General features: G+C 35.5%; 1 protein-coding gene across 5 annotated transcripts in view; it reads left to right on the forward strand.

Annotated features, from left to right (window-relative positions):
* The window catches only part of LOC138698303 (cytochrome P450 4C1-like), a 103,175-nt gene extending 76,475 nt beyond the window's left edge, over positions 1 to 26,700 (forward strand). For 4 of the 5 annotated variants that reach the window (XM_069824118.1, XM_069824120.1, XM_069824119.1 and 1 more), the window contains 6 exons: positions 3,738 to 3,864; positions 6,009 to 6,081; positions 11,316 to 11,425; positions 13,331 to 13,399; positions 15,306 to 15,474; positions 22,853 to 26,700. In XM_069824118.1, the coding sequence (XP_069680219.1) occupies positions 3,738 to 3,864; positions 6,009 to 6,081; positions 11,316 to 11,425; positions 13,331 to 13,399; positions 15,306 to 15,474; positions 22,853 to 23,208 (904 nt within the window). In that variant the 3' untranslated portion in view covers positions 23,209 to 26,700. The remainder of the gene's footprint in view (positions 1 to 3,737; positions 3,865 to 6,008; positions 6,082 to 11,315; positions 11,426 to 13,330; positions 13,400 to 15,305; positions 15,475 to 22,852) is intronic. The other variant, XM_069824123.1, reaches the window with a different exon arrangement.
* The last annotated feature ends 242 nt before the right edge of the window (positions 26,701 to 26,942 follow it).

A 26,942-nucleotide genomic window follows, 5' to 3' on the forward strand; every position in this document is an offset into this window, starting at 1 on the left:
AATGTGACTTTTATTGTTAATGATTCACCCTACAACTATGGGTATTCAACTCAACACAGCAACACAATAGACGTTATTGCATTCCACACGACGACAATGAAAATACACGTGTATTATTGAGAACAACAACAATGTACTAATGTTCACAAAGCACTATGTGCAGAACAAAACTGTCAGTTCTCAGGTCACAGTTCGCTTGCCTTGGCTAGTTCTTCTAGCTCACTCTTCAAGTTCACTGCACATCGAATCTCGGTCTTCCGGCTACGGTCCACGACACGTCGAACTCGAGTCTCCCCAGTTACAGTCCTCCTCACGTCGAACCCGGGTCTCGAAGGCTGGCTTCCTTGCTCGCTCGAAGACTCACGTGTAGACTGACTTCCGAAGACTAACTTTCGTCGGCAACTCACGATGTTATTTATTTACAACGAACATCTATAATGTTCTGCGTCGCGAAGCTCCTGGACCTCCACAACAATCCGCTTCCAGGTGCTTCCTTCCTTCCGCCCAGCCACAGTAGCTTTTCTCCCCCCTGGCTCCGTCCGCTCCGCGCCATCACCATATTCTTCTTTCCCCTCGCTCCGTGCCGCGCTACAGCGCCTACCGAAACTCGAGTTATTTCCCCGCGCCTTCCTTCTCGTTGGATGCGCGCAACTCACCGACGCGACCAGAATATTCCGGTCTGGCGCCACAATAGTTATTGAAGTGTTGCCCACCTTCTGTTATTCTTAATATAAAGCACGTAATTCAATGATACTTTGTCATTAAGCCTATTCATTAAATTTAGTATTGTTTTCCCATATGCCTACGGAACTAAGCGGCCAGGAAATTTACGTCTAAAGTTTTTCCTTGTTCTGCCACACGATTTCTTTCATAGTATGTACGTACGTTTTCAAAATAAGTAAACGTTCACGCACTGAATATGTAACCATTTCGAAACACAACGTAATAAATTGCACTTATTCTGCGTGCTTTACTGGCTGTCAGAGACAGATTACAGACTGGTCATCTAGTTTGGGGACACGAGGATTCACCAACTACAGCATTCACGTGATGTTCTCTAGCACCCTTCCCCTCATTCCGTCTCATTTCACACGTACACAAAAAGCTGATGGATGAAGGATAATACTGTATATACACCACTCAGGAGTGATGAAATTAGCTATTTATTAGATAATTCATCAATCATGCGGGTAATAGAGACGAACTTGTGATAAAGTCCAATCACCATCTGTAGTTGGTTGCTCATGAATAGACTTCGTTGAATTGCCACACGCAGCATGCAATAAGGTTGGCGATGCACGGTAGTATAGAGGAGGTGAGCGACGGCCCGGTCTCGTAGTATAAGCAGTTCATGTTAAGAGTTGTGACCGGTCCAAATAGATAGAGCAGCTACAGCTAATGTATACCTATGTAAGTACTTGTTTTTGCATTACTGTGGTTGGAATAGTCAAAGCTTAACATTTGTTCAGTGCAGACAAGAATTCAATTACAATGAGAGTGTTACTGTTCCAAATAATTGTCTCTGGAATATCCTTACCCCCGCAGCCAGTCTTGACCCGTTGGGGAACGTGGTTGGATGCTGTTAATTATTATGGAGAATATTACAGCAAAATAATGGAGGTAATTGATGCATTGGATAGCACAGACAGTTCCGCTGTTGCAGCTGTAAAATCATTGCCTTCTGAACAGCTATTGGAAGATATTCTCTTCATTGACTCTAATTTTAAATCGTGTCCAAAAGCATCACTCTGTTAGAATCGTCTAAACTACAACTCTCAGAAGCCCTTAATATAGTGGATAAAGTATCACAAACCGCTATCCAAAATAACAATTCAATAATTTCAGAAAAAGTGAAATGTAAGTTGAGAAACATTATTGCTAAAAATTCTGCCTATTCACAACTTCGTATTATAAATAATGTACCATCAGGTCATGACAAGACATCTGAAGTTGGTGTACTAAAAGTAGTGACTTTCCGTTCTTCAAATATGTATGTATTACATCGTGTGATGTTGAACGTACATTTTCCCAAAATAAAAACTGTTTAAGTGACCATCGGAAGAAATTACTTTGAAGTCGCTCAAAATGTACGTAACTCTTCACTGCAATGCACATATTCAAGAATGATGTGAGTATCTTACATTAAATTTTAAGAGTTAATATATCTCGCTATAAAATAATTGTGTATTCATGTTTAGACATTTCCTACTTCAATGATCATTCATTATATGTCTTGAATGCAGGATACAGGTTGTATAGTAACCGCAGTATACTGCTCAGTGTTTACATTAGAGGCATACTCCATCCTTTGCACGCCCCCTTCTCATACAGTCTATACCGCGTGCGCAGTAAACCTTACGATTCTCGTGGCAATTCCACGAAGTCTACTCATGAAACATAGCTACCCGATTTTTAAAACTTATTAAATTTATGAATTATTTATAACATAGTGCGCGGGTTTTAATCCTTCGAAGCAATATGAGTTCGAGGATACAAGAGCTGCAAAAGAGGGCGGGCCTGCCCCCGGTCGGCCGACATTTCCTGGGACAAACTATAGACATAGATAAATATATAATGGGTTGCGAAAGTTACTGAGTTTCCCGTAATACATGCTAGATGCGCTAATGTAGAAATTGATCTTTCTGCCAACTGTTGGGCGGAGAAGAACGTATTACATCTAGCAGCGCACCAAGTAGTGGAAATAAAAACTAATTACTGCATGCATTTAGCAGTGTACCTGGTGACGAAAATGTTAAACTATGCAGAAAGTATTCCCTCCCATCCTCATCGATATTCAAAACTAACCCAATTTAAAATAAAACATTTATATTTCTACTCCTCACAGCATCTTCCACTGAAAATTCTTATCGGAGCCAACAGGAAGATAAAAGAGACGATCTATTTTACACTACCCCATTATAACATAATCAAACAGAGACAGAAAATAAAAGGTTTGATAATTGGGATAGTATTCTTTGGGTACCGTATTTAGTGTATAGCGCAATGGGAGAGTCTGCAAAAACTAATTAGATAGTTCAATTTATTATATTACTATTACTTTACAACACATTCAACAACACTATTTTTGCAACGTCCATAAACATTACTGTTTAACATACACTGCTTATACACACACGTAGTATCACTTTATGTTCACTTAATAGCAAGTATCTGGCTACCATCTTGTCTTCTCGAGCAACATCTCCAACGAACGGATAAATAGAGAACTCTGGGTAATGTACCCAACATGTTGTTCTAATGTTCACCACATACGACGTCGAGCGCTGATCATCTTATTTGAGCCCCCTGCCGCCAGATGGTGCTGACCGCAGTTTCGCATCCTATTATATATTTATCTATGCTATAGATGTCACAGTATATTTGCGCAAAGGCTGAAAAGAAGCAATTGTCTGGAGCGTAAATATGAAGTGTAGGCTAATGTTTTGTACCACGTATATATCCAGTAAATAATTTTGAAGTGAAGACCATGACAGCATTATGCACTAAAATGAAATGTAGTTGTACAGTAGCCTAGTTATTGTCCCGTAATTAATCTAACATTTAACGAAATTTATTTGTATCTTAATTTAAAAAATGGACTTAAAAACATTAAAATATATTGTGAAAATACAACAAATTTTGGACAGGGAAACCTAATTTCGACGAAATATAAAGCTAATATAAACTTTTAATTTCCGTGAGGGTATATAAATTTAATGGACCTTGAAATGTTTCAGTATGAAACGAATATTCATGGAACGTGCCTCAAAGCCATACCTGCTATCTGACTTTATTTTTAAATTCAGCAAGTGGGGAAAACTTCAAGACAAGAGCCTGAAAATTTTACATGGCTTTACTAAAAAGGTAAGGTACACATCCATAAGATTCGCCGAATTTTACTAGATATTCATAAATTCTATGTAGAAGATAGTGTTTCTTCTTCTCCTTGCATCAAAATTTAGAAGAAATACGGTAATACATTTTAGGGAACTTAAAAATTTTCTTCTTCAGCCTTTTCATATTACACATTCCAAGTTGCATCTTAAGACATAAATAAAGCTTCACAAGATAAAAGGTTTCCTCCCTCTTCTCTTCCTCGACCTCATCCTCATCATTATCATTTATCTTGATATAGCTTGCATATTACAGTAAGTTTTGTTTAAAGATCATTTCTAGGCAAATGGTTTCATTTCAGAAGTCAATATTACGTAATTAGTCCTCCTGGCATCCTGATAAAATTGTCTGCGGATGATGCTGACAACAATACATTAAACCCCATTATTCAAGGCTATGAGAAATTTCGCTCTCAACATCATACAGCGTGATATTCATTGCTAAGAGTCGAAAACAGGTTTAAACTCTCATACAGATTAACCAACTTAGATACGACGTTCTGTAACATTTTCATTCAACACAACAAAATTACAACACTAAGAGTTAACCATAAGTAATGTCATTAATTTATGGGGGTATTCTTTGAAATATTTCAAACAAAAAAGTTAAATACAACTTTGCTCGTTTTTGCTTTCTTTTCGAGATAAAAACTGTTTTATATGAAACATCTCATAGCATGTTTTGTGAAAGTAATTTATTTAATTTCAAATATACTCAGTCAATTTAAGACAACAGTGTATTATGATAGTGAATTATTGGAAGTTTTTTTGTTCTTTCCTTTAAATGAGTAGGAATTTGATCCGAACAAATGTAACACTGTAAAATTACTTCGCGTAACGAAAATATACATTTGTTCATATCAAATTTCTATACATTTAAAGAAAAAACTAAAATTCTTTCAGTCATTTGTTATCATAATACATCATCATCATCATCATCATCATCATCCTGTCAAATACTAGTCCTAAAAGAACTGTTACGGCCTGAAAAAGCGATTTTCTTGCCATCTTTCCATGGGTCGACCAAGTGACCGTTTCCCATTTGGACGATACTTCATTATTGCCTTAGTGATCCTGGATGAAACCATTCTTGAGATGTGTTCCTTCCAGTTTAACTGATATCTGGAGATATACCTAGTCCAGTATTGATGACACATTAAGTTTTGAAGAATATCTTCATTTTTCTTTCATTCCTATTTAGTGTAGCCAGCTGTTCGGCGCATGAATCTCATCTCGCAAGCTGTTAGTCTGCTTTCATCTTTTGTCCTTATAGTCCACGCTTCACTCCCATAACATAGGACTGGTCGAGCTATTATTTGATAAAGACGAGTACGAGTTGATTTTTGTACTAACGAAGGTTTTAAAACTCTATTAATGATGCCCATTGATTTGTTGAATTTTACAATTTTCTTTGATAAATCCAAATTTTCAACAAAAGAAAGTCCAGAAGCTCCAGATCCTTAAAGATGGCAACCCCATTACTGGACTTACCACCTCCTTGCTAGCAACTAGTTGGTGGACATTCTAGTGGTTTCAAGCCTGATAACATTATAGCCTACTTTACGCTCTTAAATTGACTGAGCATATTGGGAGTTAAATCAAGGGATTTCCCAAAACTTGCTATCAAATGTTTCATATAAAACAATTTTTTATCTTGAAAAGGTAGAAAAATCGAGCGAAATTGGATTATATTTTTTGTTTGAAATATATCAAAGAATAACACCCTGAAATTAATAACATTACCTACGGTCCAGCCTGTATGTAAATCTCGAGTGTAGCCATCACTAATTCTCGAGGTCACTGTTTCATTTATAGGCCTCAAAAAATTTGTAAATATAAAATTTGGTAAGATATAATGTACTATATTTAAGATAACGGACAAGTAGACAACTAGATAGTTCAGAAATGTTGGGAATTGGTTATAACAAGATGTATGTGATATGTATATAGATTAGTAGGCCTACATATATAATTTGGTAAGTTTCAAATAAAAAATTTGCACCATGCAAAGAAAATAACTTATCCAATTTAGGAGCCGCATCCTCCTTTTACCAAATCATTATCTTAAATAAAGTATTTTTAGTCGCATAATATTAAAGCATTTATTCCTTCCAGGTAATAAAAGAGCGTAAAGAGCAGCGGGTGAACTGTTCACAGAAGATCTGTACAGATGACGATATATATTACGGTAATTGAATCATTTATTCATATATCCCGTTAACTAGCATTAATATAGGCCTAATTAGAAAATTAATTTAAAGTAGTTTAACATTACAATTTGGGTATAATAGCTTTCCAACAACGGTCAGATCCATTATCACCAATTCATTGATTACGATAATACTCTGCTTTTCATACAGAGGGAAGCTTCCCGCTGAAATTTCAAACCTAAGTACCTCCACTTCAAGTAGGGGCTACTATACGGGGCGTTTAAGAACTAAGTTGACAAAAATTAAAGGAAGATAAAAAGAATTTCATCTAAAATATTATAGGTGTCATTAATTCCCAAATTTTTCCTTTTTTGTGTTTAAAAATTGGTCGCGACGGGCAACAATGTCGTCACATTCAATTAATCATGGCTAACAAGAAAGACAAGCTTCGACACGAATTGGTGTCACGTGATTATCATGGTCTAGTCATGGTCCTCTTGATAATCGCCTAATATAAATACATGTTCAAAGTTCTAAAAAACAAACAAATTTCTACATTAAACTCATGTTAAAGTTGCATTTACAAATAAACTTGTTCAATGTGGGCCATGTTATGACTAAGAATGTGACGTCGCGCCGTAGCCTGTCTTTCTCGTTAGCCACGAAATTTATTATCTCTTATTGTCCTCGTTTCTACAGTACTGGAATCCAATAGCTTTTACTACTTTCCACAATGAGGAACGTGATGTTTTTATTTCTCGTGTTGAGAAATTTGCAAGTTTCCGGCAAAATGCAGGGTGTTTCCGGGCTAGTGTTACGAACTTTCAGGGATGATGGGGAAAGGCACATGTATCAATTTGAGATAAAGAACCCTGCTCCGGAAATGACCGAGTCGAAAGTTACAAGCAAAAATCGTTGTGTGGAAATGAAATGATTTTATTCCTCTGTACACCTTATTTATGTGTATTTATCTGTACATCTTACACATACTGTATTCATCTGAATTTGTTTACGTTGTCTACTTACAGTATTCCATTCAGTGCGCTCTCTGAGGGGAGGGGACAGGAAACTACACTAAAGCAATGCAGATAGCGTAATGTGTAACGGACATGGTCGGTCCTGATATGCACGTCTGTAGACAGCAGTGTATGTGTACAAGTTGCAGTGTCCAGTCGATCAGTCCTAGTGAAATGGAGAAGTACACGAGAGCGGAATATGCAGACATGATTTTCGAATACGGATGAGCCAATGGGAACAGTAAACAAGATCATAGATTGTATCCGTTTAAGTACCCACGTAGGAGATATCCGACCTATACCATCTTTCCACGACTGTTCCAAAGGTTAAGGGAAGGAGGGCACGTGATGCCAAATTATAATTCCATTTCCACACAACTATTTTTGCTTATAACTTTCGACTCAGTCATTTCCGGACCAGGGTTCCTTATCTCAAATTGATACATGTGCCCTTCCCCATCATCCCTGAAAGTTTGTAACACTAGCCCGGAAACACTCTGTATAGACTAAACTGGGTTAAAAGACTATTCAATACAACTCAAGCTATATCCGTCTTAAAGCTTGCTGATTAAATGTGTCCAGTATAACAGAAGAGTCGTGAATACTTTTTTGGAAGGGCTCTTAAGCTTTTCTCCCGAGTAATTTTCTTTCATGTAACTATATCGCAACAAAGAAAAAAGAAAGGAAGAAAAGAACGATGGAAAGAAACAAACAGAGAATAAGCTGGATCCAAAAATGAATTCTTGTACGAAACAAGAGCTTCGAAATTGATATTGTAAGAACAGCATATACACTAAAACATTTTGCAATATGAGCTCGGGTCTTTACTAGTTTCTTATTGCACTGCACTAAAAAGAGTAAACAAACGTGAAGTGATTTGTCTCTTCAATATAGGAAACATTAAAATAGCGCCTGTGACTCTCCGTATAAGGTGTCTAGATCCTAAAATAAACAACTTTCGTTATATGAGTAGGCCTACTTGTTTATCAACTTCATAGGATATGTGCGGTGTGATTTCCATTCATTACAACGCATGTTCTGCCACTCACGCACTATTTAAAGCACTCCTAGTTGGTTTCGGATATGTTGACAAGCACTGAAGACTGCTCCTGTAGTACACTATCCACTAAAAAGTGATTGAGCACTGTTTTTGCCACTTTAGAACCTCGTGGTACCACCTCTTGTTGCTATAACAGCAGTCACCCTGTCAGACATGCTCTCCACTAGTTTGTGTAGGATATCCACTGGAATGCGTCGCCATTCCTCTTGCAACATGGCACTCAGTTGGACAATGGAAGTTGGCCCCATGTTTCGGCGGCTACTATGCGGTGGTATGCAGACAATAATGTTCACCGGTTGGAACTGGCCTGCACAGAGTCCTGATCTCATTCCCATTGAGGTCTCGGGAGATGCGGCCAACTTGCATTGTCCAACTGAGTGCCATGTTGCAAGAGGAATGGCGACTCATTCCAGTGGATATCCTACACAAACTAGTGGAGAGCATGTCTGACAGGGTGACTGCTGTTATAGCAACAAGAGGTGGTACCACAAGGTTCTAAAGGGGAAAAACAGTGCCCAATTACTTTTTGGTATATAGTGTATTTGTAGACCTACATCAGTGATAGCAGCTGCATACACCAAGGCCTGTGTCTACCTGATACAATCCCAGATATTATTTTCATGTTTACTACTGTGGGGAGCTGACGAGAATGTCTCTGCGAGGTGTATTTTATTTAGGTGCGGTGCGGGGAGGTATTGGTGAATGGAGCACCGCTCTTCTTAGAATTGACCAGAGATAAGATAAGTTGTTATGAGTTATGACTCTTATTACACTAAACAAATGACATCTCAATCACCACATGATGTTTAATTATACTGTGGCTGAAAATATAGTTTGAGACTAGTTCTGTGTCGGTGTGTTGTATACGTTGAAACTGTTGCTTTATATTTTAAAAGATGATCGAATGTTGACGTTGGTTAGTTACTGTAATGTAATTAGTAGTGTGTCATTATGTCGTTTTCTGGGAGCAAGAGTGGCGTTACGCTGGCCGTTGCCAATTACAATACCAATTTCAAAGCCCTTGTATCGTACGAAAATAAATCTTAGGGTTCATAGTTGTTAGTCATTTATTTTAATGTTGATTAATATTGTCGATCTGGATGGCGCAGTCGGTAGATTGCTGGTCTTTTATGCCCGAGGTTGCGGGTTCGTTTCCGGCCATGTCGATGGCATTTAAGTAGTCCTCTACATAAATGCGACAGGTTTATGACAGTAGGTTTACTGACATGTAAAAGAACTCCTGAGCAGCAAAACTCCGGTACACCGGTGACACTGATATAACCTCGGCAGTTGCGAGCGTCGTTAAACAGAACATAATTTAAATTTTGATGAATACTACATCCTCTCAGGCAATTGAATGTCTATAATTCCATCATCTCATATTATCATACATCATATCACATTACACCATCTACCCCCAATCGCATTAAGCATCATTTTAGCAAGACACACATCAGATATCATTTATGGCTACTCTTTATGAGCCAGTAGGTTTTTTAAACGAAGAAATGCAATGTAACCAATCAGTATAAATTCCACTCCTCTCTTCCCCAGTTCTGTATCCCTACACTAATGCCACCAAGGTCACCTGTCGAACTGGAAGAACTATCGAATATAGACTGAACAATGGACCAATGTGACACTAAGTGAGTGGACCTTCGAAAGCGATCCAGCTAGGAGATGTTTTTGCTACACTGTTAAATGTGTAATTTCTTTACATTTGTGAAGTCTTCATATTTCATTTGTGTCCACATTTTTCTGTTTCATACATCATAATTACCTCTCACTATCTGTAGGCAGCGAAACATTCCAAGTCAACAGAGATTTTACGAAAGCAGCAACATTAAACATAGCAGAATATTTTACAATTCATTTTGTTTTCTGATAAATGTAGTTCAATATAATAAAAGTTTCAAGTTCAATCTATAAGATTTATCTATTTTGCTTAATTTCATTTTTGATTCATGTTGTTTCAGCAAAAGTTTTCGTTTTCTTAGCTGACAAAGTTTTGCTTTGGATTTCGATTTTTGCATAATTAGGTGTTAGTTTTCCTTTCAGACAAATCTGGAGATATTGCAAGTAGTATACTGCTGGCAAAAAAAAATAAATCTTATAGATTGGACTTGAAACTTTTATTATATAGCAGAATATGATGAAAATGGTGCAATAAATTGTTTCTATGTAGACGGCTGGCATTTAAAACCTTTTACATTAACCATAAAACACAGAGGTGCGGTCTCTGAGACCGCTCCAGCCACTTCACGAATGTGAACGCTTGTGGTGGCGCACTTAGTGGTATTCAATTATTTCGTGTAATCTGGAGATATTGCAAGTAGTATACTGATGGCGGTTCGTAGGCCGTACGTCTCTGTAACTGAACTCTTTTTCTCTGTTCTTGTAATGGATTCTACACAAGGCCCTTCGCAAAAAGATAGTGTTAGTGATGAAAATTTTGACGAGACAGTGCTTGAGTAGACGGAGGATGAGGATAGTGAGGATGACTGTGCAAGTGAACAAGATTTCGTCCTTTAAAATGATCGACAGTGATTGTCTATTGAAAGTTTACTGTATATAAAGTAGATAGGGTTTTGAATATTTTTATTTTTTGCTTTAAACATATATTATTTCATGTTTTATTTCATTTAATCGTTAAATTATATTACTCCACTAATTTCATTCAAAACTCAACATTAATACATACTGAGTTCTGATAAACGCGTCTGTGTGTGTACTCATCATGCATTTCCAAGCAGTAGCTGTCACGACAATGAGTATTTATGATTTTATATATAAAATGTTGCAGTATATTACATCACTGCTTTTTAAATCAAGCGAAGGGATGTAAAAGAACACAACCCAAGTTATCTCACATCCATTTCTTTATTCTTGTCCCGACAGCAATACTAATACAGTAGCGGTATCAGAGACCGCACGTATGCGTTCATGGTTCACAATGCGCACGTCTATTGTTGAGGGTTAACACAGAATTTAATCCGATTTTTCGAGAGTCACAAAAGTATTTGGAAGCGAATGCACGATTTTCCTGCATTTTATTCCAAATCTATACAAAATCAAATTGGTAAGGTTTTAAATTGTACCACTATTAAGTACAAAAACTTCTGCTTTTCAGGAACAAAATCAAATTGGTAAGGTTTTAAATTGTACCACTACAAGTACAAAAACTTCTGCTTTTCAGGAACAAAGAGGCGTGTAGCATTCTTGGACATGCTGCTGGAAGCAGCGGAGAATGGTGAAAATTTAACAGACAAGGACATACAAGAAGAAGTTGACACCTTTATGTTTGAGGTGAGTAAATGTTGAGAAGATTATATGAGTACCAGCTTCTGAATTCAATACAACTTCTGTTTCGTCTATATTGTGTACATCCTGATTTTAACTAGAGAGAAACTAATTAGCTACATGTATCAATCGTTTAGACCAAGAATATTATTACAATGCTTGTAGGCAATATCAAAGAGGCGTTTCTCACTTTAATTTTTCAAGGAATTAATCAACTCGGTTATTAAAAGACGCAATAGAACATATTTTTATAAGGAAAATTGGAATGTATGATAGTAAGAGGACGTACAGATTCTCTTATACTCATTTTGTTTCTTGTTCTTTTTTACGTTACTCTTCGTAATATTACTTCCTTAATAAACAATATGGTTTATGAAAATTAAATATAACTTACTATGATCCCAAATAAAAGTTAAGAACATCCATTTTTCCATTTTACTTATGTATTCTTCTTTGTTAGTGCAGGAAATAAGTTATCTCATATAACATTAAGAATAACATGTTTATTTATGTAATTAACCCCTCACAGAACTCCCCATATAATATAATTTTTAAAGCATTTTATTTTAAGAAATTTTTGCGTTAGATTAAAATTTAATATAACAATATACTATATTTTTATAATTTTGTCATTAATTCAACTTTTTAACATAAGATAATTTATAATTTATAAATTAATTTTTTAATAACAAATCTAATTTATTAAAAAGGATTATTTATATTATAATAATTACAATTGCAATTACAATTATTTTAATGTTAGTTTAATTTATACGAAATTCGGTATTAACAATGATAAATAATTATTATTCCCATTAATTTTAATATATTTTATTCTGTATAAGTCCAGTTAAAATAATGATCTTTGATAATGTGTACAGAATGAAATGTTTTACAAAATATATATCCATTTCCTTCGCAATACGGTCTCCCTCTGAAATTATTTGTGGCGAAGAAGAAATTCTGACTCAAGTGATATTGTTACTGAAAAATATTACTCTCTTTTGGTCTCATTCCATAACACATCAGATTTCGTCCATTTTATGACCGAATTTTGTTCCATAGAGTGCTCATTTGAAACTATAATTTATTCTGCAGGTATATATTTCTTGATATATTTTTCTAATACGGTTAGAATAATTTTGAAAGCAATTGCTATATGACATTTTAAGTCCTGAAAATTTTATTTGCGAATTTCTCGAATGATCGCGTAATTAAAGGGTTCAGAGCCACAGTGGGCCAAGTGCCATTTATTAAAAAACGGAGAAAGCAAGGGTTAAAGTTAAATGAATATCATAGTTTAATGAAGATTGACATATCATTTAGTTTTAATGTATATACTTTATATTACTTGCTATAGGTTTCCATTGAATTATGGTAATAACTTCATTTTAACACTTGTTTTGTACCGTTTTAGTACATGGCGCTTGGCCCACTATGGTTCTGAACCCTTTAATTGTATAAAGATGTAGTTATTTTTCTCTTCATATTACGATCAAAACCTGTTATATCAAAAGATCAGTAGTCCTTTAATTTCTTTTTCGATCTCCCAGGGCTCCCTTACCTTCAGTTGGGAGATTATTAAGAATTAAACTGTGTCCAATGGTATGTGAGATACATATCGTTTCCATTGAAATAATCTTCTCTTCATCAGTCGCCAATATTCCAATATTTTCTATCATTATTATTTTTATACCCTTATTTCTCGCTCTATCTCTTCTAGATTTACCCAGCATTTTCTTAAGATGTTTACTACATTTGGTTCTAGTATCTTTAGTGAATTCCACTAATTACATTTGGATAATTTGCGATCAGTACCGTTGGACTATGTTCAGCACAAATTGATCATTACAACAACTGCTCTGAATTTATTTTAAAATGCAGAATATAGGTCTATGTCCTTGTTCACAGGGTCACGACACTGTAACAGCTGCGATAAATTTTTCCCTCTTTCTCTTGGGCCTACATCCAGATATACAGGTAAGATTAAAATTACAGCTGTGTGAACAATATTTTTCTTTCGCAGTACAAATCTTCGTGCTCTCAATGTCCGAACAGAAATAATTTCATAATATATTTCGTAAGTTATAAGATAATAACAGATCTCATTAAATGACACTTTTTCACTTTTACACCTCATGTATTAATTAAAATATTACCAAATCTAGTAATGTTAGCTAAAATTTATCAATACAATGCTTATAGATCCCTTCCATTCTGAAATATCAACTCATTATTGCCCAAATCTACTCCAAATTCTATAATAAATATTTACCACACCATAGAAATTCTTCCTGAAATCGAAGACACACATGTAGAGTTCGAACTCTTCAGTACTAAAGGCAATCTTGAGTTTCAACAAATAAAAATAAATTAAATTTGTATAGCACAAAATGTTATGCGAAAGTCTGTATATTTTAATTCAATATCTGCAAGCGAGAGAATCAAGATTTATTTTTCAGTGTACCTACACAATCTCTTTTTGAAATATATTTTTCTAGACAAAATTTTACATTATAATTGCTTAAACAGTATTGCATTAAATTTAACAATATAAGCTAGGCCTATATATTTTCTACCTCTCTATAAAAATAATTTTTTTTCTTCCAAAATTAGACATAAAGATTCCATCAGCATTATGTTTCCGCGATTTGTCTTAAATGCCAGTAATTTCAACAACATACTCAGTATAAAATGTTTGTAAAAAGGTATTTATGGTACTATAGAGAGCTGAAGAGGTTACTTGGCAGAGAAACATTTTGTTGTTGATATTGATACCGCATCAAGAAGGAGCATGCGGGCAGCTTAGGACTACTCTGCGTTCAAAAAGCATTTCTACACATTATTAATTTATTATTAACATTTATCTATTTACTTTTTTAATTTTCTTTGCTTATTCAGTCATAAAAATGTTGCCATAAAAACGTTCAGTCACATTAACTTGTTCAATCATAAAATGTTCAGTCTCTAACTTGTTCAGTCATAAAAATGTTCAGTCATTAACTTCTTCAGTCATTAACTTCTTCAGTCATTAAATCCTTCAGTCATTAACTTGTTCAGTCATTAAATTCTTCAGTCATTAACTTATTCAGTCATGAATTTGTTCAGTCATTAAATTCTTCAGTCGTTAACTTTTTCAGCCATTAACTTATTCAGTCACTAATAAATTACTTCATTTACTAGATCGTTCGCCGGTTTGTTTGTTCGTTTATTCAGATTCTGCTGTTTCTTTCTATTCGAACTTCTTCTTCCTTGCTATTCTGCCACAAAGACTTTTATCTTACTTCCTTTGAATTAAATTCTTTCTTTCTCTTATTTCATTTCTTGACATCTTCCTTCAAACTGTCGTTCTAATTCTGCCTATATCTTCTATTCTCACGTCAATGTTTCCCATACATTCTCTAAATTTTATTTCTTCTTTCCTTTCGTCTTTTTACATTTTATTGTGTCATTCCATATTCCCCCTCGCATAATTACCATTAATTTCTTTCCTTTTCTGCCTTTAAGTAGGTCTGTTTCCATCAGGAAAAGATATTTTGTTAATTTTCTTTCATTACTTAGATCTTTTATTTACTACTTCTTCTCCCTAACTCTCTGCTTTATTATAATATTTGTTTCTGTTCCTTTAGCGCATTATTAATTTATCATGATATTACCCTTTCTCATCTTCATCCTTTCAATTCAGTCTTTTCATACTTTTATCTTCATCACACCTCTGTTCCTCTCCTCTCTTCAGTTTCACAATCAATCTCCAGTCATATTTGTAAAAATGAAAAGTAAAACTTAATTAAACGTCCCCTTTTTTTAAATGTCACACTCACAAGATAACCAAGATAACTGTATCTGTGATAATTTTCTAAAATCTGGTGTATCTCATGTTTTGCAGAATAGAGTATACCAGGAACTTAAAGACATTTTCCACGATTCCGACCGCTCTCCTACTATCAAGGATTTACAGGATATGAAGTATTTGCAAATGGTCATCAAAGAAACCCTAAGGTTGTACCCAAGTGTACCACTGATTGCGAGACTGGCTCCCAACGATTTTGAACTAGGTATGGGTAACTATGAAGCAGACGGATAGGGGGGCAAATGGACAGGTCGTAAGGAATTTTAGCCTATTTCTGTCTCCGATGTTGGCATCACAACTTACTATAACTTGTTGTGTTCGTTAGGCGTGTGTTGAAGTGTTGTGAATTGGATCCATTGAAATCTACAAGGAAAGTTAAAATCCAGCAGAAAAATCTGAGCAGGTAAGAACAACTTCACCTTCATTTACTTAAACAGTAAAAAAAAGTGTTTAGTTTCCAAGGATTACAAGGAAAACTATGCCTCGAAGAAAGACGCAACACATGTTAACAGATTCTTCTGTGTTCCCTTTCTCGTCTGCTAGACTTCCTGTTAAGTGTTGCCAACTCGATTCTTAAAAATCCTCTATGAGACCGTTCAGAAACCGCTAAATTGCTATATTGTCAATGTAGAATTAGATTATTTTGCCGCTGTGAGTGCTAAAAATACCCGCTAAATCCCTATATCAGCAATACAAATTTCGTAAATTTTATCCGCTAAACTAACACTGAAAAACGCTAGATCTGGCGGGAAAACCGCTGAATTGGCAACACTGTTTCTGTTACGCATAAGCTCCTGCCATCTGCTAGGGAGAATTTGAATTACTTAGCCATCACTGGGGGCAAACGGACAGGCCTTCATGGGGGCAGACGGACAGTTGTTATATTATCTTACTAATGTTATATTTCAAAACAATTTTCATTTTTAATCCATGAAGGAAGAATTAAACTTAACATTCTTAAAATATAATTAGTTATGTTTTTCATAACATGCATTTATGAATTTCACATCTGGTCGAAATTTAAAAGCTGAGAATTTCATCTAAATTTTTGTAAATTTCCTTTATTTGTGCTTTCTTCTCACAGTAGCCCACTCTGTAAATATTATTCACATGTCTTAAATCTATTTTATTGACACAAATAACAAGAAAGTATAATTTTTTAAATTTAGATTATTTTAAAATGGTTAAGTCAATTTTTTTAAAAAATATAATACTGAATATTCTATTTCTTTTAAACAAATTACATTTATTTTCGTTCCAGATATGGTTCGTAACCGTGAAAGAACTACAGACCTTTGTTCGTGATCTGAAGAGAGCATGTCATTGGCCGTAAAGCCTTTTAAACAGGATGGAATGCCACTTGAAACTGCTGCAAGAACGTTTGGTGTCCTAAGAAATTCTCTTCGGAGAAGTGTGATGACCATCGTCGAAATGCCTAAATTCGGTCAACACACGACCTTTTCGAAAGACGTAGAGGAGGCTTTAGTGAAATAATTAATAAATCTGGACAACATAGGTAATGGACCAACAAAACGAGAACTTCGCGAAATTGTTTATCGATTTGCATTCACAAATGGTCTCAAACATCCATTTAATAATGAAACTCAGATGGCTGGTGAAGACTGGATTCGAGGATTTCTAAATCGGCACAAACATTTACGTGTTCGTGTAGCTGAAGGCTTGTCCTTCGCTCGAGCAAGAGGGATCAGTAAAGAAAAAGTGGACAAATTCTACAATCGTCTCTCCAGTCTGCTGGATGAGCACAGCTTGTGGGATAAACCTCAAGCAATTTTCAAATGCGACGAGACAGGTCTGCAACTTGTGCACAAACCGAAAAAAGTCATCTCTCAATGTGGGAAGAAAGATGTGGAGAGCCAAACCAAGAGGAAATACCATCAGTGTTATGGCTTGCGTCTCAACTAGTGACAAGTATCTTCCCCCGTTTATTGTGATGAAGGGCCAGAGGTACAATGACAATTTTGAAATTAGCATGCATTCTGGCACAAAAATTGTACTCTCCGAGGAAGGCTATTTAGATGGGAACAATTTAGACAGTTTCTCGACCATTTAATAACAGCAAAGCCACATGGACCCGTCATTCTAATAGTTGATGGGCATGGTTCACACTGTTCTGATCCTCCAACCCTGGAAAAAGCCAAAAACCATGACGTCATTTTGTTATGTTTGCCGCCCCAGAGCACTCATAAGCTACAGCCACTAGATGTGGCATTTTTTGCTCCTCTTAAAACATTTTACAATAATGCATGCAGGCTTTATGCAAGAAGAAACTCAGGGAAAGGCATAAACAAAGTGGCATTTGGTGGCATATTCGCCCAAGCTTGGAATCGAACCGCTACTGTGGGGAATACTGTAGGTGGATTCAGAAGCACGGGCATATTCCCGTTCAACCCCAACCGACTCACTGAACATGTGTTTTCTCCTGAATCCGTGCATAGGCCTGATCAAAATGCTGATCCAGAGCAAGAGCAGGATGGGACACATGAACCATCAATACCAGTTTGAACACATGATGAGGCTCCAACACAAAATTTGAAGGCAGAAGACCAGGAGGAACAACCGGAACCTGAAGAACACACGGAACCACAACAGAAGACGTCATACTCAACGCCAAAGTGAAGTTTTACCAGCCTGAGTCCGAATCCCAATATTTCGCAGACTGCGAAGACAAGGAAGACAGGGGAAGCAAGTGTGTTAACTAGCAGGAAAATGATAGAGAATCTCAAGGCTGCAAAGAGAAAAAGGTTGCAGTCGCTGCCAGAAAGGAGGGAAAGGGCAAAAGAGAACAGCGGCCCAGGCAATTGTTGTATGATAAAAATAATACCTGCAATTCATGCTGAAAGGCTTATAAAGAAGGTGAAAACTGGGTTAAATATCTTGAATGTAATATGTGGTACCATGTGAGGTGCACAGAAATTGGCAATGTCCCATATTTTGTATGTTACAATTGTCTAAGTGGCAACAGTGATTAAAAATATAGGCTGTCCATTTTCCCTCGTGGGTAGGGGCAAACGGACATGATGCTAGGGGATTTTAACATATAATTTTTCTTAACAACTGTAAATATTTTTGGTGATATTTGTTTCACATTTCATGCATAGAAGTACACTGTTTGTTTTAATAATAATAATAATAATAATTTATTATTATTATTATTATTATTATTATTATTATTATTATTATTATTATTATTATTATTATATCATATCTTCCAATAAGTTTTGTGTGATTTATTTCAAAATATTTGCTTAGAGTGTCCCTTTGCCACACAGTTACATATATTTTATATACAAATTAAATAGCTTCAGGTATCTGTATTATCTGCACTTATTACTTCATTAAAAGGTATATAAAGAGTGGGAATTATTCTAATAGTAAAATAGATGCCATCAAAATGTTATCAATAAATCTCAATTTTAAAGTTAGCACATACATTCTCACACGTTTCACACTTTCGAAAGAATTGAGGTATTTTATAATATTACGATAAGTATTTATACAACCATTATTCAGAGAAGATAATATGCAGTATGATTAAAAAACTGGATTTCTATTCTAAAAATCGTGCATAATTATTACTACTACATAGCAATATGTTTATAACGTATTTGTATACTGTGGAATCTATATTCTGAAACAGAATACATTTAATTCACTATTAGTGCACTAAACGGAAAATCAGTCATTATACAGTGCTTTTCTTCCACACTTCGGCCAGCACACGGCGGCTAGCACTCCTGTCACAGCATCTCGGACTCCCTCCGAAACAGTTATAATATCCCCTTTACCACTTCACGTCCTTATAGTTACAGCTACAATTACAATGATAATAAGCACATACCTTATTATAAGAGATGTTGGAAATGTTGTCCTTCTCTATTCATACTGTAACTTCTTATTCTACTTTTCACCACACACTCGTCAACAATGCGACTTTTATTCTTAATGATTCACCCTATAACAATGAGTATTTCACTCAACACAGTACTCGTTATTGCACCCCACACAGCGACAATGACAATACACGGGTTTTATTGAGTAGAACAACAATGTACTCCTAATTTCAACTAAAGTTCACAAGCGCTATGTGCCGAACAAAACTGTCAGTTCTCAGTTCACAGTTCGTTCGCCTTGGCTAGTTCTAGCTCTATGTTCAAGTTCACTGCACATCGAACTCAGGTCTTCCAGATCCGCTGCACTTGCCTGGTCACTGCCACAGTTACGGACCCACTGAAGTTCACTGCACGTCAAACTCAAGACGTCCGGATACGTTGCACCCGCCCAAGACAAGACTTGGACGCTAACTGAAGACTAACTAACTTCCGAAGACTTACTTGCGCTTTTATTTATTAAATAACACGTTCTGGAATCTTCCATTCGCGTGACTTACGGAAACGTCGAGAGGATAACGCTTCTAGAGGCTTTCCCTGCTCTCTCCGCTCCGCGCCGTCCCGTAGTTTTCTTTTCCCTTACTCCGTGAAGCGCTACAGCGCCTACTGAAGCTCGAGTTTCGTTTCCCCGCGCCTTCCTTCTCGCTGGATGCGCGCGCACATTCTCGAGGCAACCAGAATCTTCTGACACGGCGCCACAATACATTTCTGGCATCTTCTCAGGAAATTTTCATTCACACTCGAGAATTCAATGTCCGAAATTGAGTCAAATTTCTCGCCTGATGTTTTCTTTTAGTTCTTCCAATGTATAGGGTCTGTTGCATACACTTTATTTTTCAAATTACTATGATGTACCGAAGTACATAATGACATTTCCGTGCAGAAATTCTGCATTACCATTTGGTGAAGAATGGGTAGAGCGGAAACTAAGTCTCTTCAGCACCGGGATTCAAACCGGGTTTTCAGCTCTACGTTCTGACGCTTTATCCAATATTTTTCAAGTTCCCCATAGATAAAATTTGCATACTGTTAAATCAAGGGATCGTGTTCCTCTTCGCTTTCTATCGCGAATCGACCCCGTATCCCTGAATTTGTTCACAAGTCTTCCCACGGTTTCTCTATGTAGGATATGCAAACCAGGAAATTATGTTTCAAATCGCCTTCTAACTTACTACAAGAGTTTGTTGTCACATAAGTATGTGCCGTACATTATTATTATTTTTTTTTAATTTGGTAGGTTATTTTACGACGCTTTATCAACATCTCACTGAATGAGATGAAGGTAATAATGCCGGTGAAATGAATCCGGGGTCCAGCACCGAAAGTTACCCAGCATTTGCTCATATTGGGTAAAGGGAAAGCCCAGGACAGAAAAAACCTTAACCAGATAACTTGCCCCGACCGGGAATCGAACCCGGGCCGCCTGGTTTCGTAGCCAGACACGCTAACCATGGGCAATATCCAGCTCCGCAAGACAAATTTAAACCAACCTCCGCAACAAAAAAAAAAACTCGTCAACCTTGTGTCAAAGTGCGCAACTATCTCCCCTCATCAGCTACCTCCACTCTTTCACATCAATACTAAGCAAATTCCCTTTACACTTCAGCGTAATCAAATTAGTAATGTCAATATTGTGTACTCTGTTCTAGGGTTAGGATTAGCAGCATATGCCTTTATGTCGATCAATGCTGATGGTTTAAATTTTCTTACTACTGTTAAAACAATCTTCACCGTTACTGCTTTCTGTGTTGACTATTTGTAGAGCTTCATGAATCTCTTGCTTAGTTTTAGGTAGTACTGAATTAAGTTTTCTTCTTTGCGTGTATAAGTTGCATGGTCTCCCAAGTCCCCCGACTTCAATTCTTTGGATTTGTTTGGGGATATTTGAAATATTTTGTGTATTCCAGCCCTATTGATAATGTTAACTAATTATTGCACTGTAAATAGTTGTCAACGAATTAGAGACACGCCAGGAATATTCGAACGCATACGAATGTCGATTGCCTGCCTTTTCATGAATCGTGGTTATATTGAGCACATATTATAACGCTCTGTTCCTCCAATGCATGTAAGATGTTATGTTGCTCTAGAGTACCTATAGACCTATTGACAAGTAGTAATAAAGTCCCATAGCTTTCGGAAACGTCTGGTTTCCGGACGTATGTTTATTAAGACTGTTTTGCATTGTTTCGTTGTCCTCTACTACCCATTCAGTTTATACCTATAACTAAGAAACTTCCTGTATATATCTTAAAATAAATTTTAAAGAAATCATTTTCTGGAATATTAAATTTGTTGACCTTGGCCTCTTTGCTATAAAACAAGTGAACGTTATAGGTCATAATACGACTATTATAACATTTTATTGTGAAATACATTATTATATGTTTATTTGAATATTACGTACTTATATTACACACATGACGCTTTGTTTTGAATTAAGTATTATTTAATTGCATTTCAAAATTATATTTTACAGATTATACAGGATTAACAATAAGTATGGAATATTGCTAATAAGTTCTTAAATATTAATTTCACAAAAAAAAAAAGTTTGTACAAAAACTGTTGGAGATAAACCCTACAATGTGATACCAGTGTTCGAAAAAAAAGTTATTTATTCAGGTATACAGAATGTGACAGTAAACTTAATTTTTTAATGGCATCCTATATTAAAATTTACATATTCCGATCACCATTAAATTTTACGTATGGATGTTTAGAAATTTTACCTATTCACCCTTTCCATGTTTTTAACTATTTATTAAATTCGTTTCTTGGATTTCAAACTTCAGATAAATAAATATGTAAAATCATGTCGAGTAGGCCATAAAAGTAAACAAAACACTATCACTAACCAAATTTGACAACAGATGCTCAAAATGAGAACCATTCACAGCCAAACAATATCCCCGTCTATCATAGAAACAGTCCATTGTCTCACTCATAGTTACATGACTGATCTGTTCTCTGTAATATCTACAATAAACTACATATTTTGTTGGTAACTTGGGACATTGTTTGACTATGAATAGTTGTAATTTTAAGTCTCTGTGATAAAGTTTGGTGAGTTATAGTGTTTTGTTTACATTTATGGCATACTTAACACGATTTTATATATTTTTTCGTCTGAAATTTTTTTGTAAAATTAAAATTTCAAAAGTTCAGTAGCGCTCAAAAGTAAGGTTTTATGTTAAGTTAAAGTTTTATGTTGCCAGTACTGTTGACGTACAGTTACAACAACGCAAAGCACACAGCTGTGTCATTCTTTGAATAGTGTCACGTTGCTGTGGTTACGTATCTAGGAAACAGGCAAGTTCGTATCAATATAGAATGACTGAGTGTTCAAAAGAACTTTTCCCCATGTGGAATGCTAAATTCGGGAACGTTCTTGAGAATTTTGAAGATCGAATTCTTATTGCCTTAGAGTACTTCCCTATTGTAACTCCTAGAATCAAGGGGCCAATTTTAATTAATTTAATATACGAAAAACGTAGCACAACAGTTAAGCCACTTGAAATATACCAGTAATTCATAACTTTCCTGGTCCCTTGTGAATTCGTAAAATTATTGAAATATTTTCAAAATTTCGTCCATGCAACCCTACAAGAGACAATTATTTTCTTTTACAGTAATTTTAAGAGTAATAACTTTTAATTGATTTTTGTGTTACAGGACCCTACAAGATTCCAGCTGGGATTAGCGTGGTTATTCCAATGTTCTTCTTACATTACGATCCTGATACATTCCCCAATCCAAAAGAATTCAATCCTGACAACTTTCTACCGGAAAAAATTGTCAACAGGCATCCGTATGCATATGTCCCATTCAGCGCTGGTGCCAGAAACTGCATCGGTCAGAAGTTCGCCATGCTGGAATTGAAAATGGTGTTGTCGAGCATACTGCGATATTATGAAATACGTTCCATTGACAAAATGGAAGACTTAGTTATGGTACTTGAAATTGTACTGAAACCAAAAAATGGATTCAGAATATCTATTACTCCAAGGAAATCTAATACGATGGGTTGAAAGTATCCGTCAAAGATATCAACTTAAGACAACGCATAAAAATTCATGGAAATATCCTTTCTTAACATGGAGTAATATCCTGTTTGGATTATATAGTTGAATATAAATAACAACAGCAGGGCAAATAATATTCTGGAGGAAAGGTATGGAATAGGAACATGAAATATTCTCGTAAAAGGAATCTGTATGTCTTTGCGTTGGTTTACAGAAATAACAGGAATGAAACAAAAGCTGTGTCAAGAGGAAGAGCAAACACATGGTTTCAAAGAATGAATGGTGGGGTTTTACGAGTTGACTGTGCGTTTGTATAGATTGAAGGTGCTTGTAATTAGAGCAGTACCTCAAATAGTTTCCAAATAATGTTTGTAAATTTCAATAAGTTTACCCTTACCAGTACGACAGACGTCTATGCGAAATTCAATTTAACCCACACACTGACAAGAACATCTGGCGTAATAGGCCTAGTTATGATTACTTGTCTGATTCTTCGGTTTAGGTTATCAAAATTCTCAATTCTTTTACTGTACACCTTATTCTTGAATAGCCCCAAAGATAGGAGTCAAATAGAGTAAGATCCGGGCTTGTAGCAGGCAATGGAACGGGACAATTTCTGCCAATCCACCGGTCTGGAAATCAAAGATTTATCTCTTCTCATACATGGTTTGAAAATTGAGACGGTGCTCGATCTTGTTGAAAGATGATTTGCATTCCCATTTCCATTTGCTCTATTTGAGGAAATAAAAACTTCTGTAAAATATCCACATGAGCATCGGAGAAGAGGATATTCTCTAGAATCAATAATTCTTTGTAGTATGGTAGCAGCGAATTCAACCCTAAGCAACTATCCTTTTGTTTTATTGCATGCAAGAATTGAATTTTATAGAGATATAATTTCAATCTTTTCCGCATGACACAGTACACTGTTGACTGATGAATGCCTAATGACTTATAATGACAGACATCTGGTGAGATACGAAGAAATGACGTGAAAAAAAGCTGTTAGAATTACTGAACTAATTAGAAGTACCTTCAATTTACTACACATAATACGAGGAGAGTCCACAAAGTAACTTTCTCACTCGTCCCACAGCTAGCAAACCATATGTTGCGCGAAGCGACTGCGTGTGCGTGATAGAGTAATGTCCTGGCATGGCGCATGCGCTAGCGGAACTTCCCGAGTTCTCTCAGTAGTTTCGTTGCATTGGTTGAAGATGGACGCTCCTATTCTAGCTCTCGCCGCGTGTTAAGTGCGATCAGTGATAAAAATTTTTTAATACACAGGGCATAGCGCCGATTGAAATTTATCTTCAGCTGTGCCAGGTCTATGAACCTAACGTCATGAGGAAGTAGATGTTGCGTTACTCCACAAGGTCGTCTGTGATGATGGTTGGTCTCCCACTGCGCTCGTCGTCATGCACATTTTGGAGTCCTGCTGAAAATTGTCCACAGCAGTAATGTGTGGATATACAAGTAGGCCGTTTTTACTCTTGTTCAGTTCCTGTTTCTATTGTGTGTTGTAGATGCTTGTGTTCATGTAACTGATTATAGACTTTGATTAATGTTTTTGGTATTGGTGATTCAGGCGGTGATGAATCATGGCATGTATATTTCCAATCCGGCATTTTCCTTTATGACTAAAGGAAATCATAAAAAAACCCCAGTTAGATTGGTCGGCCACAGAGTTTGAACCCGGGACCTCCCGAATGCGTGTTTCAAATGCTACCGTCTGAGCCAACTCGCTCGGTTGTATATCATTGTCTATGCAAATAAAAAAATGAGGTATCCTGTATAAATATTATTTTGAGAAACACATGAAACGAATATGGGTATTTATGAGTGCAGGAACGTCATTTAGTGACAATTATTAAAATAACTCAACTCCAGTGAATTCAATGATAAAATGCTTATTTTCACTCTATATGTATGTTTTTTTGGTCCAGTAAAATACTCATCCTTACGACAAAACTCTTAAAAATATTTTTATGTTCTGTGGACAAAAAGAAACTAAAGTGTATAAGATTAGAGTATTTATGTGGACCAAATAAAGTTTAAATAATCAAGTTATACAATACTTCGACAGAATATCAAGTTTCTTGTTCGTGAAAATCTATTTTAATTTTACCTCTGTCCTCATATCTAGCATTACAACTAGAGAGGCTACAATTTCAAAAAGTGAAGGAATTATCCAAATCGGTTAATTAGCTTCTGAGATTACTTCATACAAACACATTCTCTATATATTAATATTTATAAACATCCGTCTAAAGTAGTGTTAAATGAATAACTTTCTCCGTTTGTTGTGTGCAAGGGCGCTTTAAATAGACGGAGTCATTTGTTTTCATTTCATTGTAACCATTATCTGAGGTGGCGGTGTTAAAACGTATTGTTATTTTAAACTTTTGCAGCTCCTTAAATATCAGTCCCATCAAAATTCTGCATAGAATAAAACTAGTTGGAAATAATTTTTAAAGAATTTTGATATGTAACATTATTTTGTCAAGAAAAATCGGTAATAGGCAAGATATTTCGTTTTAATTCAGGCCCCCTTATAGCCCCCTTTAAATACAGTATTTTCAATGCCATATAGCCTAAAATATAAGTCAGAACGAACTTAATTTGCATTCCAATTTTCATAAAAATTCCGTTCAGCCATTATCGCGAGAAAAGATAACAAACATCCAGACAGACAGATAGACAGACAAAAAATTAAAAAAAAAATGCGATTTTCGGTGTCAGGATGATTAATTATGCATGTTAATACCAATTATTTTTGGAAAAGCGAAAATTATCAGAAAAATTTCGGTTACAGATTTGTTATAAGTAGATCGATTGTTACGAAGGAAATTTTTCCCCATATTTCGTTACTTACGATATTTATTCCTGTCTGGATTAAATCTTTGTTGCATTGTATTAGAATTACCAGAATTCAAAATTCATAGATAAGTTGACTGCAATCTTCTACAAATCATACCATTGTATCTAATTCAACCCAGCTTAAAATCTGAATTAATACAAGTGGTCAAGCTGCATTGTGTGTCGTAGACAGCAAGAATTTTGTGATGCATGTATTCGACCGCTTGATAGATGCAGAATTTCTTATAACAATCTTACATTTGGATTTCATTTTATTGATCTATGTAATCAACACTAAATTGACAATGATTCACATCCTACCGAAGTCGGGTAAATTTTCAAAGCAACATAGTATTACATTTTCTTGGTTTCCTGAAAATGGACACTTGAAGGAAGTATTCAATAAAACTATGTCGAAATACAAGCGAATTGCAAATGTTTATAACAAACATCTGATAATAAAAAATTCGGCACTAAAGTTGCATTTATAAGATGAATTTACACAATTTTTTTCTTACAAACTTTATAACATACTGTACATACCAAAACGGTAAAGGAATTAGTACATTATTTTCAGTATGTATATGATGTAAAATTGTGATTTGTGTATTTAAATCAAATAAAAAAATTTTAAACAGATACATTACGTATTAATATTAGCCTTACTTTTTATATAATATCTTAATTTTATTCATTCACAGTTTTCTGAACAAGGGAAAATGTTTTACTGCAAACCTAGCATTCTCCAATCTTTCCTACTTTCTGCCTTCCTCTTTATCTCCGCATATGATACATATATCTTAAAATCTATCATTTGATATCTTCTTCTGCCCATAATTCTTCTCCCGTTTACCATTCCTTCCAGTGCATCTTTCAGTAGG

Source organism: Periplaneta americana, chromosome 4 (assembly GCF_040183065.1).
Source record: "Periplaneta americana isolate PAMFEO1 chromosome 4, P.americana_PAMFEO1_priV1, whole genome shotgun sequence".
Lineage (NCBI taxonomy): Eukaryota > Metazoa > Arthropoda > Insecta > Blattodea > Blattidae > Periplaneta > Periplaneta americana.